We start from the raw sequence: 17,436 nt of genomic DNA on the forward strand, positions 1-17,436 counted from the left end.
CTGCGCTCCGTGCACAATGTTCTTAGACTTTCTATGTGTGTATTCGTGACCTACCGCGTACTTCCGGTCTCCGACACACTTTAATTGTGTCATTCTCACGAAACCTAAATTTAGAACGACATAAAAGTTCACAGGAGCAGACTACACATTAGGTTACGCTTGTAAGCGTATCTGACCAACTACCTATTTCTGACCCCACTCTGTCCCCCGAAGATCGCGTGCTATCCAAAAATGTGGTGACAACCAAAGAACTGAGGCGGCTACAAGATGGTGGCCTTTTTTGGTGCCAGGCTGAGCGTTGTACGCGTACACGGCTATATATAGCAACCTACACAACTGATTTTTCTCTTGGACATATCAATGGGACGAATTTTAACACAAATGTGAGGTAATGCCAGACCTTAATATTTAGCAAAACAGAAAACAAGCTACCGTTTTATTAAAGAACGTAGATAGGACGAATCATGCACCAGCCCCAATGGTGGACATGTATGTTTTCGTCTTTCAAAAACCAAACGCAAGCTGCCACGCCTTTTTTTGTTTTTCGATTCGATTAATTCTGAGAGTCTGGGGGTGTGTCCTTGGCCTAGTCTGTCTGGCAAAACCCGCTGCGCCCAGTGACAACACGGAAGAAGCGCCAGGAATTCTGAAAGAACAGGGCGTCAAATTTCGCCAACTCGAGCCACGTAACGATGAGCTAATGACTGAATGCACAGAAGAATGCGTGGAGCGCTAGCCAAGCCAATGCCCCTGATGTAGACATGGCACCCTCATCTGGAACTGATCCAAAAGCAGCTGTCTTGCCTGAAGCGCATTCTTGCACATCCCAGAGGATCAGGTCACCCAGACTCGGGTGGGGGGCCGTGTGAAGAGGACCCACGCTCAGCCTTGAGGCGCGCGGCTGGAAATAGGAGCCGGTGGCTCGAGCCAATGCCTTCTTGGGCAGCGCTCGAAATAACGACAAATGGAGGCAAGGGGGAGGGGCCTGCAGCCAGCGCCACCGCAGTCGGGTATCCGTCGGGCTTGAAGTTGAGGCTCGGCGGATCCACCATGGGAACCCGTCGACGACAGCCCTACCTCCACATGGTGTACGACCGGAACCAGCAGTACGGCGACAGCCTGTACCGCAAGACCGTGGACGACTTATACCTACGAGAAGGCATCATGCCTCCGCGCGCTCTGCTCGCCAGCAGGCGCTTCGACGACTCTTACTTCCTTACGCGCTACCCGAGGATTCCCTCCATGTACCGTCTGATGAAGCGCTGGGACACCGGCGATGACTTAGCTCTACGGCGAAGCATGTCGCTTTCGCACATCACGCACCCAGAGTACAGCAGAGCTTTGCTCAACCGCCTCCTCTATCCCGATGACAAGCTGTCCCGACGCTTCGGAAACCAGCAAAAGCTGCACGTCCACTCGTCCCACGACCGTCACGTTCGCGCCATGGAGGACCACCGTTCGCTGATGGCCGAGCTCGAAATGCAGGAGGTTCAGGACCGACTTCGCCGCGAGCACAATCGCAAGTGGTTCAATCCGGACGCCATTGCCTACGAGGTTCCATCATTCAGAGACGACCCTCTGGCTACCGTGTACCGCCGTCGCAGGCCATTCAGCTTCTACGACTTCTACTACTGGCTCTAGACCTGCCTGACCACCGTGCCCTTCTCAGTGAACATTTGCGATGACAACAACTGTGAATCCTCAAGACTTTAGGAACTACCGACTGCCCGGTACAACAGGCAGTGTTTATTACTGCCTCGGATACATACGTAGTGTAATCTGTCTCCTCTAGAAGAATAAATGTCTAAATTTCTGGCTTTAAAATGTGTGTACTGTGCTGTGAATCAGGTTTCCGGTTCACGCTAGTGCTGTGCTCTAGGCAGAGGATGGTGACCACAGGTAAGAGTATTCAGTATTTTCATCCAAGTTTCTGATCTTGCACCTGCATTTGCTTATCCAGTGGTGGCATACGATCTTTCGTTGCAGAAAGAAAGATAGTGTGCCACAAGCTTCGGATTTGTCTTGAAGTGCAAAAGTTCTGTTTAGTACATTATTTCTTAGTCACTGCAATGCTTGTTTCTCCATTGATGTCCTCAAACCAACCTTGACAGAAGTTGCACAACGATGAATGTGGCTTGATCGACCACTTCCTGCTACACATGTGGCACAGTCAGATGCAAAACGCTGAGGTAACAAACGAGAATAAGCAGACATGGCCAATATGCATAATTAACTTGTTTAGCAGTCAGCCTTTGCTGCATACCCTGCACATCTGCTCATGAAGCTATCGCACTTGACTGTTAAGAAGGGAACGTTGAAATTAAGACTTCATACAGAAAGTCAATAACACTATTGTCGCTACATATGTAAAAAAGGTAATTTTGATGTTTTATGTAACCCGAAAGGTGTTTCGTTTAACACAAAACGGCGTAGGAACAATCCCGAATTACAAAACACACAATGTTTTTATATATTTACCTTGGTTAAATTTGCAAATATCTCTCACCAGGAAATCATAGTAGGACCCCGTCTTATGGGATAACATAACAGCAAAGACAGTGTTCAGTCAGATGTCGCGAAGGTCGACTGGGCATGAGAGGAAGGAAGAGGGGAAAGGGCCTCCACCATTTTGTGCGCCAACGTCCTTGCGGCTCAACATAGCTCAGGAGAAGTGACATCTAAAATGTCGCAAGGCAGCTCGCAACCTTGACCGTCTTCTTACTTTTGTGTTTAGGTTAGCACAACGATTTCGCGTCGAGAAACCACGGGAAAGCTTGTAATGTAACTTAAAAAGTGTAGCAGAAATGCCCTCACTGGTATTTTCTTTTTTTTAAAGAAATGTGAAAAAGTTACACACTACCAACGTTTCTTGCCGAAAGGCACAATATGATGCTAAATTCAAAACAGACTTCTTCAAAAGATGGGTTCTCCCGTAAGTGTGCAAAAAGCGCGTTCAGTACGTGACATCTAGCAGCATAAGATCACTTCGCGATTCTGTCAAGCAACGGTAGAAGCTTGCTGAAGATTTCAAGGCAGACTGCGACAAATAATTCGCATGAATTACGCTCAACAGCTTTTCACTAAATAAAGCAGATTTTTTCTTGATTGCAAGCTAGTGTAAACTTCGTTATTTTGTAGGTTTTGTTTATCACACATTGTATGGAAGCTTCTTGAAACTTACGTTTACAGCAATGCGGAATGACAGAGTGGGACTTTTGGCCGAGAAAGGGCAAACTTTAGTAAAAGTTCTCAAATTGGCAGGCTCTATCGAAGTTCGCAATGCATTGATTTTAGTGTGGTAAAAGCATATTCCCAATCTGCGTGCAGAACATGATTTGGGTAGGTTTTTTTTTTCTTTCGTTCGCAGTCAACGAGTCTAGAGTATTGTGTGAGCTCAGAGTAGCCTAAATTCTACGGAGATTTGCAGCTTATGCGTCATTGAGATCACGAACCTGGATAACTAAGGATACTGCAGCTGTGCGTTCAAGTTTGTTTTGTTAACGAGATAGCGTCGCTTATTAGGTATAAAAATACAAACAAGTGTACGGTTTGTTTCATCCACAGCAAGCAATACCAGCTGGAAGTGGAGCAGCTCAACATGCGCCTTGCTGAGGCAGAGGCCAAGCTCAAGACGGAGATTGCTCGCATCAAGAAGAAGTACCAGGCCCAGATCACGGAGCTGGAGATGTCTCTGGACGCTGCCAACAAGCAGAACATGGACCTCCAGAAGATCATCAAGAAGCAGGCCATCCAAATCACCGTAAGCAAGATAGCGTCTCTTTACTTTGTAGTTGCCTTAACGAATAGGAATCCTCTCCCCGGCATGCACTCTATTGATTTAGTGACCTTAACGTAGAATTTTGTAACGCCCAAAAGCTTGGCGCTCTCTTGAGCTGAAGATCCCGAGTGGTAGGCTCTTATGCCGTAGAAAGGTCAAGGTGACGCAACGAATTCAAATAAACACACAAGCTAACGTTAAGCAGTCTAAGCTATGGTTGATACCTAAGTGATAATAAACGTGCTACTTTTGTCTTCGATGTTGCCACCATTCATATGCGGTGTCGTTTTCCTTTCATCGCAACGGGCAGGCGTAAGCTTTGGCGCGCTGCACTTGGTACCGTGCTGTAGTTTTGAAGAAGGAAAAAAACATGGAGTAAATATATCAAAAAAGAACCTCAAGCAATACTATCTGTCAGAGTATAACTGTGTTCCCCCAACAACAACTTACGCATTGTGTGCTATGTGTGGCGCATCCGCAGGAGCTGCAGGCCCACTACGACGAGGTTCACCGCCAACTGCAGCAGTGCGCCGACCAGCTTGCCATTTCCCAGCGCCGCTGCCAGGGACTGCAGGCCGAACTGGACGAACAGCGTGTGGCTCTCGAATCCGTAAGTCACCTTTAGTGACTGGTCTTACGCCTACCTGGAGGCTTCGAAACGAGCTTTGATATGGAGTGCTGCCTCAAGGCACATCCTATCGCAAAAATATGCCTTCAAAGATGAAATACTTCGAGAAATTAATGGAAATATTAGCATTTTCTGTTTTAACAACTACATTCAATTTATACGATTACCACAATGACCTTACTGGCTTAGGCTGGACTTACTTATGCTCGAAATAAAGAGAGCAGCGCTGGGCACAACGTCGGTGCTAAAGAATAAGTTAGCTGATGTATTAAACTAAAATCGCTGCATGAAAATATCGGGAGTTATATTTTAAAAAAGTAGAACAAATGCATATATCACAGCATTATATGATGCGCTGGGGACAAGCATGTGCTGTTCTTGTTTACATCTGCCGCAGGCTCTGCGCTCCAAGCGGGCCGCAGAGCAGTCCCTGGAGGAGTCGCAGGCACGCGTGAACGAACTGACCACCATCAACGTGAACATTGCTGCAGCCAAGAACAAGCTGGAGAGCGAGCTCTCCGCGCTGCAGGCTGACTACGACGAGCTACACAAGGAGCTCCGGGTAAGTGCAAGTCACCAGCTGACGCGCGTGGAGTAGAATAAAAACTACCAAGAATAAATACGTTATCTTTAAGTGCCTAAAAAGGTGACTATCATACGATGAAGCACAAGCAGCAGCTTTTTCCCCCTCTCTTACTTTAGGTACATCACATTTCGGCCTTTGTAGCTTTTGTTCTTAAAAAAGTGACACCTGTAATATTTTCAAATACTTATACGCGATTAAAGAATATTAGCACATCTTCAATGGTGGTTCCCGATACCCTTACTTATAGAGGTTTTTCTATGCACACTCCATTGACAGAGGCCCGAGAGATGAATATTGCAATTAACAAGAGATAATTTTCAAGCCAAACACAGAAATGTACCTCTAGCGATGACTCAGCTTTTTTCCCTCTCTCAAGGTGGTTGATGAACGTTGCCAGCGCACGATTGTTGAGCTTAAGAGCACCAAGGACATCCTGGTGGAAGAACAGGAGCGCTACATCAAGGTCGAGTCTATCAAGAAATCCCTCGAGGTCGAAGTCCGCAACCTTCAGGTGCGCTTGGAAGAAGTGGAAGCGAATGCTCTGGCTGGAGGCAAGCGTGTAATCGCGAAGCTGGAGGCTAGGGTAAGCATTCCTAGGCTTCTGTTTACTCTGCCGCAGGTCAACAATTTACTCGGGATAAACGTCTGATGTGGAGCCAGCAACCGCTCCGCTTGAGCCTCTGTTTTTCTTTTTTGGATGTATCATAAAAATGGCGCGTGATAAAGAGTTCATTAACACGCATAAGCTTGAGAAGCGCGAAGGTGAACTTTTTCACGCATTATCGATCATATATAGAGAAGCAGAGGTAGTTTCAATCAGGCAGGAGTTCTGACACTTTAAGGCACTAAATGCGTCTAGGCAACAAGAAATCGGCGAAAGCACTGAAATTCGCCACGCCACTCACTTAACACTGTTGACCACTAAGTGCCAAGAATCAGCGCTATCGCATTTTGCATCATCATAAGGTTATATCATTTTATGGGCGTGTTGCGTCGTCATCTTTCTACGAGAGCGTCCTGCTAAGTGAGTTGACATAATCGAAGAAAAACGAGCACCTGGGCGTTGCCTACTCTCATAAGCGCAAAAGTAAAGGAACTGTACTGATCTTTCATGGCGGAGATGATGCACTGTGCACGTATTTCGCACACGTTTTATGCCTGAAATGGCCCTGAGTGCGACTTCTGCGCTATCTTGTTTCCAGATCCGCGATGTTGAGATCGAGTTGGAAGAAGAGAAGAAGCGCCACGCTGAGACGCAGAAGATTCTGCGCAAGAAAGACCACCGCGCCAAGGAGCTGCTGCTCCAGACTGAAGAGGACCACAAGACCATCACCATGCTCAACGACGCCGTCGAGAAGCTCAACGAGAAGGTCAAGGTCTACAAGCGACAGCTCAACGAACAGGTGCGTACTGTACCGTTTGCCAGCTAGGATCCTCTGAAAGAGACGAGCACAAAATAAATAAATACGCTTCTATAAATAACACAATTAAAACACTAAAAAAAGAAAGTGAATGGTGAGAGAAGGTACGAAAGTCTTCACTATATGTGCAGAATCACCTGCGCTGCGAAACGTTTATACAGCACTGGCTGAGAAGTGACGTGGCGTTGTGCTCTCTTTTTGTAGGAGGGTCTGAGCCAGCAGAACCTGACCCGCGTGCGCCGCTTCCAACGCGAACTGGAGGCGGCCGAAGACCGCGCCGACTCCGCCGAGAGCAACCTGTCCCTGATTCGCGCCAAGCACCGCTCCTGGGTGACCACCAGCCAAGTTCCCGGTGGCACCAGGCAGGTCTTCGTCACCGAGGAGTCCAGCCAGAACTTCTAAGCCTAACGACGATCCCGAGCGACAGCAAGCACCCTGGCCGCCACAGCATGCAACGCCCGAAAACGGCGCAGACCTTATACAACGCCGTTCCCGAAGGAGTCTAACCGCTACAATAAACAGACACCAGGGTTGCTACGCTCGATGTTTCCAACTGTTCTTGCCTGCCGTTCTCGTCTATGACTGTCATGCATAGAACGAGGCCGACGATTGTGTTGCGTTCTTGCTCATTTATTTTGGGGTGGCTGTGAGAGGGTTACAGTATGGCGCGGGGTGTGAATTATCTCAAATACCACTGCCCTAATCTATACTCAGCGTCCTCTGGGTGTCGTTTTTTTTTAGTAATCGCGAAACTCTGCCCGCCATACTTATATTTAAACGAATTGAACGCGAAAGCGGCGATACTTTCCTCGGCCTTCTTCAACCTGCCATCCGTATTTGAAGAGAGACGTGGTATGGAAACCTTGTAGCAACGGCGCATAGAACGGATACCAATGGCTATAGTAATCCTGGAATCCACCACAACCTTTTCAGAAGACGCCTAAATTTTTGTGCATAAAGTGCTGAAGTGCAGCCACAACGAAACTTTACTGACGGCATTGACAAAGCAAAATCCAAGACGTGCTGATTGCAGCCAGTTGTGTGAGATAGTTGGCTCAAAGAAAGCATGCAAAATTATATACGCTAAATTAAACAGGTGGAAAGTGCCTTTTTCATTCGGTCTCACACAAGCGGACACAACTTTCTATGGTTATGCTCGACCATATCAGTATAGCGCTGATACCTTTTTAAAAAATTGGCCCTTTTCCTTTACGCCCCTTGAGCGTTGCTCTCAACATGTATTTGGCCATATCTTTTGTGACTATTGATGAGAGTAACACTCACGTTAACGCATTTCATATGCCACTGACAAATCTTCTTCTCTTGTATTATCTCCTCTGTGGGACTCTTGTCCAGTTTTTCGCTAAAGTTCTCTTTCTCTCACTTTCCTTTTACTCGATGTGATTTGTGTGTCGTAGAGCGTGCACGCTGCAGGTGTAATTTTACAAAAAGAATAAAGGCGCCTCCAAAAAACCATTTACCTGCTTTCATCTTGTCTTCGAGTCTGACATGACATCAAAGTTTCTGACCGTCAACTGCGAACTCGGAGCGTTCGAGACTATGTGCACAAATCACTCCGTGAAACAGTAATTGTATTTAATGAATGAGACTACGACCCACACTTTCCAAGGCGGTTTTGGTGTTCACGAACACATGCGCTGGACGGCTTTTGTTTTGTGTACCAAAGCAGCGTGTCAGCAGCCGCGGGCAACAAACGCCTTGGCGAGTAGTCCTCAGACTTTCAACACATTTTTGCATGTGCTTAGCCAAGCATCTCAAATAAATGTTCTTCAAAGCTATAAAAATTGTAGGGGATACTATTAAATTTTCTTTCCGTCCCAACTTTTATCTGCAAACGTAAAAAAGAAGCTTCCCTTACTCTGAAAGAACCTGAAAACGTTTCATTGTCAGAGAATGATCAATCAAGTGACCGGAAGCTTTTTAGGCTAAAACGCTTGTTGCTACTCTCCGGATATCAAGACGGCGTTCACATAACGTACTATAATTGTTTCACTTGGATGTCATTGACGCTGATTTTGCGAGGGTACTCAGGAAACCACCAGGTACACTTGTACTTGTACTGAAAAACTATGGATTCTGACACGGTGCTTGTAGTATCCCAAAGAAATCGGCACTCAGGTTTACTTACAGCAACATTATTTTTGCCTCACCGAAGAGACAGTCGAAAAACTTGGGGATTTTGTTCCGCAAGTCCAGCTGCTTACACTTGTATTCAAGCACGAGTGTACAAATTTGAATGACCGTATCCCTGTGCATGATCAATGTGAGCTACTGGCAGTTTATTACGAAGGTTTCCAATGTAGTGAAGGGATTCAGCTAAGAGCTGCCCTGCGCTAAGAAAAATAAAAATTGTCTTTTTCTTCTTGAGCTGAACTAACCTAGTCTAACAGCAACAAGACATGTCACATTAAGGCGAGCAGTTCCATTGGTGCAGTTCACTGCGAGGGTGTAGCCGTTACGGTGCTCCACTGCTCGCAAAATGTCGTGGTTTTGATCCCGGCTGCAGTGGTGCGTTTGGATGGAGACGATTGGTACAGGCCCGTGTACTGTCAGATGTCAGTGCACGTTAGGGATCACAAGATAGTGAATGTAAGACGTCTCTTATCATCATATTGTAGTTTTGTAACTTAAACCCCCCGATATTATAATTTCATTGGGACGTGCGCTCCATAATTCTGCTGTTCCTTGCTATTCAGGAGGTGGTCTCAAAAATATATGCACCGAAGCCACTCTTGTAATATTCCCTGTGGAGTCCGAAACATTGGACATTGCCAAAGCACAGCGGTTGTATTTTGAATTTCTGAAGTATTCATCGATGCAGGAGTGCGAGTTCGAGTTCATGTTGCGGCAGTGGTCAAATATTTACTTGAAGCCACGTGTCTATTTCGCTATCCTAAGCATACAATATTCCTGACGTGTATGTAGTCTGTGGCGCGTTGGATATGGGCATGCTTAAGAGATGCCTGTGAACCGAATATATGAGTACATGCAGGTTTACATTCTTGACCTTGTTAAACAGACCAGAATCAGGACAGACTGTCCCGAAACACTATAGTGTTTATGGTGCCAGACTGCTAATCGTAAAGTCGCGGGTTCGAATCCCAGTCGAGGCGGGCACATTTCAATCGAGGCAAAATGCTAGAGCTCTATGCTTAGATTTAGGCGCAAGTCAGAAGACCTCGAGGTCTAAATTTACAGAGCTATCCACTACGGCGTCCCTCATCATTGTATCGTGGTTTTGGGGCGTGAAATCTCAATAATTATAATATTGAAACTAAAAGAAAATATTTATCCTATTCAATTTATAAGTAATTGTTTTCCCATTTTCTTTGTGTTTCAAATAGTGACCCTCCCCTGCTATGATCAGTAACGTCCTGGTGTAAATGAAAGATCGTAAGAAAGTAAGCAAGCGAGAGGAGTCTGGGCAAGATACCGGCCCGGAAGTTGACCGTAGGCTGGTTTAATGTAATATGCAAGGAGTATGTTTTGTCTGTAGTGGGTGCATGCATGCTGAGCAGATAACGGACAGAGTGCTTGCTTCTCCTTTCCATGATTCCGAAGCTAAAGACGAGGAGAAGAAGTGTGATTCAATGATGACTCGGCCACCCGTCAGCGTAACGGAAAACGTTGAGGTACCCAACCATGTTGATATTTAATTGCAGTCGATGCATTACATTATAAAATAGCCAGCGTGAGTTTCGCGTTATACCCCGTGGATAGCGAATGAATCATGAAAAGTGTAGCACGTGCGAATATTCGAGAATTTCGAATAATCGAACAGATATTACGGTATTTGATTTCGTTTCGGCAAAATTTTAAATTATTCGCAATTTAGAGGTATTCGAAATGAATGATTAGGCGTATATTAGGGCACTTGTAAAGCCCTGTAAAGATGATTTCAGTGCAGTTTTTAGCTATGCCGTGAAAACAACTATCCAAATAAAATCCGCAATGCCGTGATGCCCCACTTCAAGGTTAATTGAAGATATTACCCAGCATTGATTAGTAATTTAGAAAACCTTCGAAGCTTGTTATAGGGGCTTAAATACTGCAATTACAGTAAATACTTATTGTTTTTTACCAGTTATCACTTGCGGCCCACTAAAATTAAAATTCCGCTATAACTCAAAGGTGCTTTCACTTCACTTTGAACCAAGAAGAATGACATGACATACGCACATGCCTTACATTACTATTTTAAAATATGGGGGCGGTTACTTGGGTCATGACAGATATACTCATAGAAAGTGGGAGAATAGGAAGGCTGTGAGGTTAGCAGACATTTGGACCCGGTTTGCCACCCAGCACACAAATATGCTCACTTTTATATATAATATATGTACTATTAGAACTATGTGATTCAACAATACTCGACCAAATGACTTTTCACTCCTGATTTGCCTAAAACATAAAATTCAAGGTATATCTCAACTACAGCGAGTCATACACTGTGGTTGCAGACCAAAAATAAAAAACCCGCACTCCGGTGGACCTTCGAGAGTCCCTATATATCGCGCCTATCCCACGCAACATGCACGAGGGCGACATTCCACAAAGGTAGACGAAAGGCTAGAGCTGAAGCTATTCGACGAAAATTCAAGCAAGACCCGGACGCCCGCTATACCGACGCGGCCAAGTATACACGTAGGACCAAGTACGCTATCAGCGTCGTAGACTCTAAAGGCCGAAAGTTGGCACCGGCCACGGTCAAGGCACGCAACTCAAACGCAGGTGAAGAAGCAGCAATTGCTCTCGCCACCAGCCCATGTAAAGAAGCCGCTATGATCTTCACTTACTCGCAAACTGCTTGCCGGAAATATGCGAAGAGCCACGCCTCAGCCGACGCAATTTGCATCCTGCAACGGCGAAGCTCTCCACTTCGATATACCTGCGTAATCTGGGTTCCTGGACACGGGGGTCTACAAAGAAATGAAGCGGCCCATGCCGCTGCTCACGAGGATGCCGGACGGGCTGCCCTGGGACCAAGGGATACCCGATCCGTGGCTGCAGAGATGGAGGTTGTAGAAAACACCTATTCGTCGCTACTTCAACACTACAAACTGGAGCGACGGCTGTACCCTCCACCCCATCCAAAACTAACAAAGAAGAAAGCGTGATCTTCAGATGCCTGCAAAGCAACACGCACATTCATGGAACATTAATGCAATGCCTCTACCCAACGACGCATGGCTACATGTGCCCGTTCTGCAGCGTACCGGACACCCTGGTCCACTTGCTCCTGGAATGCCAGTGCCATGCAAACCACGACATGCAACTGGAGTGGGACCAAGCACAAAGGACAAACGATAACCGCGTAATCGAAACGTGGGAGGCCGAGCTCGTGCTCGAGGACCTGGAAGATCAGTGACAACTCGTCGCCAAGGTCAAGTTGGCTAAGTCCAGGAACCCTCCCACCTTAGCGTGATATCGGGCATCGCTTAGAACACTGTCTCGAAATAAACGTTTATTTCTCCGTCTCTCCAGATTAGCACTTCCATAATGTCCAGAGATTAAGCGTCATGACGCAAAAGAAAGAAAGAAAGGAAGAAAGAAAGAAAGAAAGAAAGAAAGAAAGAAAGAAAGAAAGAAAGAAAGAAAGAAAGAAAGAAAGAAAGAAAGAAAGTAAGTATTGTGTTCCAACATACAGCAAGAAGCAATACAGTGCTAGTTAAAAACTCGGAAAACGCTTTAGAAATACAACGATTGTGCCGGCCGTTTAAGATAAATTTGAACACTGTTGATTCAAGAGTAGTGAGCCAAAACTCCTGAAATAGCAAATGATTAAAGAAACAAAAGTGGCACTTCCGTAAGACTTCCTACACTTTGAGCACGTGTGCTGTAATGGTAGTATCTAAAGAAAAGATCTACCTGTGATAGCATCCCAAAAGAGAAATGAGGAGAAGAAGGAGAGGACGCTAGAAACCTAACTCAACTATGTTGCTTTTGTATACTTTATGATTGCATCAGGGCGCTGGCAGCACTCGCTCTACCATTGACGACACACTCGCATACGCGGTAAAACGGCGTAGCTTGAGCGAGACACTTCATAAGAGTCAGCTCCAAGCGTAAGACTCCAATCAACATTGACTGGCAAGTTCAAAGTGTTTGCAACGTCTCATGGCCGCACCTGAACTGCTCGAGGAGACAGTCTCAAGAAAACTAAAGCCTATATGCTGTGAAAAGTGTCTTTATCCGCAGTTACTGTGTGGCAGCGGGCCGACGCTAAATGCTCGCCGTTGTTCAAGCACTGCTCTCCAGGGCCTTTGCGCGGGAAACGGCACATGTACGGATCACGCTGCTCCTCTTTCTTTAGTTGATTTTACGGCCTAATCTAGTTTTCGCACTTTTTTGTCGTCAACATGATGTTTTATATAAAACTCGTGCACGCGGTGACATGGCTGATCAGGGGAGTAGGCAGAAATTTTTTTCGGGGAGAGGAGCACCTCTTTGATTTTAGAGAGGGCACCCTTTTGAATTCCTCTATATGCTAAAGTGAAAACAATTCTGGGGGGGGGGGGGGGCGGTGTGCTATTTCCTGGCTACGCCCCTGTGGCTGATTTAAGCCGAGCTGGTGGCCACGGCGTGCTCTCCAGAGCCTGGGTTAATGAAATGGGCAACCTTACACGAGCGTGTTTGTTTGAATTCCTTAGGCTGAGACATTGGTCTTCCGACGTGGTAAACAGGTTGTTCTTGAGTGCGGCTTAAGCCTTGTGCTGCAGCAGTAATCTGCGAGCAAGTGTTACTAAAGAGAAAGTAATTTTTCTGCACCTATGTTAGTATTACTCAGAGAACAATGTACAAAAGAGACAAAGAAAAGCTTGTAATGGGAGCTAAATCGTCTGGACTAACCACACTTCTGTCAAAACTGATGAAAATGATAAAGGAAAAAATGAGAGAGCAGCCATATACGCGTGGGAAAATAGGAGGGAACAACGTGCACGCAGATGCATCTGCTACGGAAAGACCAACACACATCGAGTAAAAGACATAAAATAATGAGGAAAAAATGTTTAGTGAAGATAACGTTCTTGGCAATCACTAACACTACATTTTTGAGGTTTCTCGCACTTAAAACAATAAGCTAATGATAGTTTATGGTGTTTTATGACCCGAAACGAAAAGATCACGTTATTCAAGGCGTCCATCGTAATCAAATTTCAAATAATTCTTTCCCAAAGGTCACGGAAACACATGAAACCCCTTCGACAGCCTTTGTGAACTACGGAAAGACGCTATTTTGATCCTAAATAGCATAATAAATAAAGAATGAGTAATGAGTTTGTTAATAACAGCAATATTGATTTAAAAGCGACACAGCAACTCTATCTTCCGGAAAACAACGTAGGGCCATGCAGAATGCGAAAGTCCGTAATCTGATCAAACACGACTCGGTATATCATATTCCGGCAGGTGACGCGACACGTAATATTAGACAAACAGCCGCTGTACTACGTTAAGTGAAGTGTATGGAAAGATGTAGATATGATGGTTCACTCTGAAAGGCAGTAGACTAAAGGGTGCAAATTGACCTCAATAAGTCGTGTAATCAAGGTAAATATGCCATGAATATTCGCTGGAGGATGCAGTGCACACTCGCAATTGAGCCACTGGGCGTTGGATTTATCGCAGTGACGTACGGTGTCGCCGTCACATTAAAGAGATGTGATTCATGAAAAGACGGCGAGTAGGTGGAAGTCGGTGATAGAGGTTCTATGCAAGTAAACCAACGAAGACGTCGCGGGACACTACATATTAGGTCGGGATCAATGCAATTGTACAGTACACTGCAGTGGGGGCATAGTAAAGATGAGTTGCTGTTACTTTCGCCTGAGAAGTTAAGACTTTTTCAAAAATTTCGTCAATATTTGAATAAAACGTGTCAGTACAACCCCCCCTACTACTCCCACACCCATCCTTATAAGTATATCGGCAGCGCTTTACCGCATACTCAATGAGAACCAATGAAAATGGTTCGTTTTGGATGGACCAATGGTAATGCAGTTGTTGCATATTTGAGAGTTAAGAGCAATTCTGATGAATAGCTTTGGTTGATTTTGCAGAAATTCTTATTAGTGGCAAGTCTAAAGATAAGAAAAAAATGACGAAGCATGAAGTTACGAGGTCAGCAATTGTAAAACAAAGATCAGTAACCCAGTTCATTATACTGAATTTGTTAAAAGATCTAACACAGAAAACACATTAGATAAACAGGTCAAGTGCATTTGTATATGTGAATCACAGTGTATTCGCAAAGGCCCACCCCACCTATTAGTAACTCAAAGGTGAGCCCAAAACATGTCTTACCTTGAATGTATTCATAGATGCATCTCACAATATTGTGATATCGTTATATCTTTAATGACTTCTACAGGGTTAAAAGTGGCGGTTTTCTGTGACCTCTTAAAATCTGCAATAATACTTCCAAAGAAAATAATACCTTAAATAAAAATTCCACGTGTCTTTACGAAGTAAGTCATGACGATTGGGTGAAGCTCTGAGCCTCGCATGGGTGAGTAACCACACGTTGCCCGAACGCTGTAAAATGAATTACACAAGGAGATATAAAGAGTCGATGACAATGTAAGGTCTTAAGGTCCATAATGTCTACGTTGAAGTCACTGACAAGAAAAACAGTGTAGGTCAGAATTATTGTTTCGCTACCCGCACTGCCCAGAGAGAGCTTCTACGCTTCGCACGTGAGCACGGCGGCCCTTTCAAGCTTCGTTACAAGAAGGTAGTTATCGGGAAAAAATCGTACCCAAATGATGCAACCCGAAAAGAAGTCAAAAAAATTTTTCCACGCGGCAGCTAGCAATTTCACATCCCAGTAAATGTATCGCCAGTTGCCTCACCCTCTCGCCATACCCAGAATCACCCCGCCAAACATGCAAATGACGTCAGCTTTTCTATTCTCTACACAAACATAAGAAGTATCATGCCGAAACGCGACGAAATATGTACCATAATTGAATCATCTGATTGTGACGTCGTGATGTTGACAGAAACATGGCTTTCACCTTCCATCAAAGATTCTGAAGTTCTTTCATATCTAACCAATTTCGCATTGCATCGCCAGGACCGTTTATCCGGTCGAGGTGGTGGCGTGCTTATCGCTGTTAAACATACAATCCGTCACTTCGTTATTAGCATTACCAGTCCACTGGAAGCCCTTTGGTTAGCTTGCGAAAGTTCCCATGGGCTGATCATACTAGGTGTCTGTTACCGCCCCCCCCCCCCCAAATCAGAGCCCAACTTTAACATCAACTTTAACGACACTCTCGACAAACTACACAAAATGTATCCCCGTGCAAAGTTCATAATTTGCGGGGACTTCAATTATCCGTCCATAAAGTGGTCAAACAACGTTTCCCTTCGCAGCGGTGAATGCGGCGAATTCCTAGCCTGTTTAGATAACTACCAACTAACACAAGTAATAACTCATGCCACCAGAGAAACATTACACAGCTCTAATATATTAGACCTTATTCTAATGTCGGATCCAAGTAGCCTGCATTCTCTCCATTACCTTAAAGAAATAAGTGATCACAAAATTATTCTTGCCTCTTTCAGTTTTACTTTTCCAGAAAATAAGCCTACACCAAAGCAGATAAAACTCTACGGTCGTGGCAATTATGAAAAGATTAACAGCGAACTTGAACAATTTTACATTTCGTACGAGCAGGGATTCAACAAGCGCACCATAGAAAATAATTGGAAGTTGCTAGTCGAAAAACTCAACCAACTAACTGATGCATATATTCCAAGAATAAAAATTAAAAACAAAACATCCGCCCCTTGGTTTAACAACGCGATTAAAAACTGATAAACCGGAAAAAACGTCTGTTCAGACGTGCCAAAAAACAGAACCAACCGTCCCTATGGAAAGAATATTCCGACTCCGTACGATGCTTCTCGATTAACATTCAAAACGCGAAACGCGATTTTTTTCGAACAACACTACCAGACATGCTCAAAAATAACCCTAAAAAATTCTGGCAAACAATAAACCCAAGAAACATCTTGCCGATAACCTTATCCGGTACAAATGACAAACCGCTCAGTGACGTAGATTCGGCGAATGCCTTAAACCATGCCTTTTGTTCTGTTTTCACTCGTGAACATAGCTTTTTTACGAACTGCGGAGAGACCCTTGAGTCTATTATAAGCGAGCCAATGTCACCTATTGAAATATCTGCAAATGGAATAAGTAACGTAATTAGAAAAATGAAACTCTCATCTGCAAGTGGAACTGATAACATCAACAGCAAAATATTAAAGAATACACAATTGATAATTAGCGCAGCATTTCAGCTGCTCTTCTCTCAATCACTTTCACAGGGACAGGTACCGAGTGATTGGAAACTCGTTAAAATCACTCCAATGTTCAAAAATGGCAACAAAGCATCCCCATATAACTACCGGCCCATATCGCTTACAAGTGTGCCATCCAAAATTATGGAGCACATTTTATTTACCAACATCATTAATCACCTCGAACAGCACAACTTCATTCACCCTTCCCAACATGGTTTTCGTAAAGGCCTGTCGTGTGAAACACAACTTGCTGCCTTCATCCATGACTTGCACACAAATCTTGACCGGAACATCCAAACTGACGCCATATTTCTTGACTTTGAAAAGGCTTTCGATAAAGTTCCTCACCACCGCCTTATGACCAAACTTTCTTTGCTTAACCTCGACCCATTCGTCTTGTCCTGGATTAATAACTTTCTCACTGACAGAAAACAGTTCGTCGTCATAAATACAGCCAGGTCTCAAATCTCTCCCGTCCTCTCCGGTGTTCCCCAGGGAACAGTACTTGGCCCCCTGCTTTTCCTGATTTACATCAACGACCTTCCACACTGTATTACTAACAATATAAGATTATTCGCCGACGATTGCGTTATTTACGCAACAATCTCTAGTCATGAAGACGAAATAGCTTTACAAACAGACCTAACAGCCGTTCAAAATTGGTGCCACAAGTGGCAGATGGGTTTAA

General features: G+C 44.8%; 2 protein-coding genes across 2 annotated transcripts in view; both read left to right on the forward strand.

The window, feature by feature from the left end:
- Positions 1–6,950, forward strand: part of Prm (Paramyosin) — a 28,011-nt gene extending 21,061 nt beyond the window's left edge. Inside the window, exons 9-14 of the mRNA XM_037428419.2 lie at positions 3,565–3,760; positions 4,260–4,388; positions 4,804–4,968; positions 5,369–5,575; positions 6,195–6,395; positions 6,618–6,950. Coding sequence (XP_037284316.1) covers positions 3,565–3,760; positions 4,260–4,388; positions 4,804–4,968; positions 5,369–5,575; positions 6,195–6,395; positions 6,618–6,815 — 1,096 coding nt within the window. The 3' untranslated portion in view covers positions 6,816–6,950. The remainder of the gene's footprint in view (positions 1–3,564; positions 3,761–4,259; positions 4,389–4,803; positions 4,969–5,368; positions 5,576–6,194; positions 6,396–6,617) is intronic.
- Positions 991–1,824, forward strand: LOC142775836 (uncharacterized). Its single transcript, XM_075878048.1, has one exon. The coding sequence runs from the start codon at positions 1,051–1,053 to the stop codon at positions 1,639–1,641; it is 591 nt and encodes a 196-aa protein (XP_075734163.1). The 5' UTR covers positions 991–1,050; the 3' UTR covers positions 1,642–1,824.
- Positions 6,951–17,436: the final 10,486 nt, after the last annotated feature.

This window comes from Rhipicephalus microplus, chromosome X, assembly GCF_043290135.1.
Source record: "Rhipicephalus microplus isolate Deutch F79 chromosome X, USDA_Rmic, whole genome shotgun sequence".
Lineage (NCBI taxonomy): Eukaryota > Metazoa > Arthropoda > Arachnida > Ixodida > Ixodidae > Rhipicephalus > Rhipicephalus microplus.

What these genes read in the sequence shown, in the direction of transcription:
- LOC142775836 (XM_075878048.1), top strand. Translation starts at nt 1,051, where the DNA reads ATGGGAACCCGTCGACGACAGCCCTACCTCCACATGGTGTACGACCGG.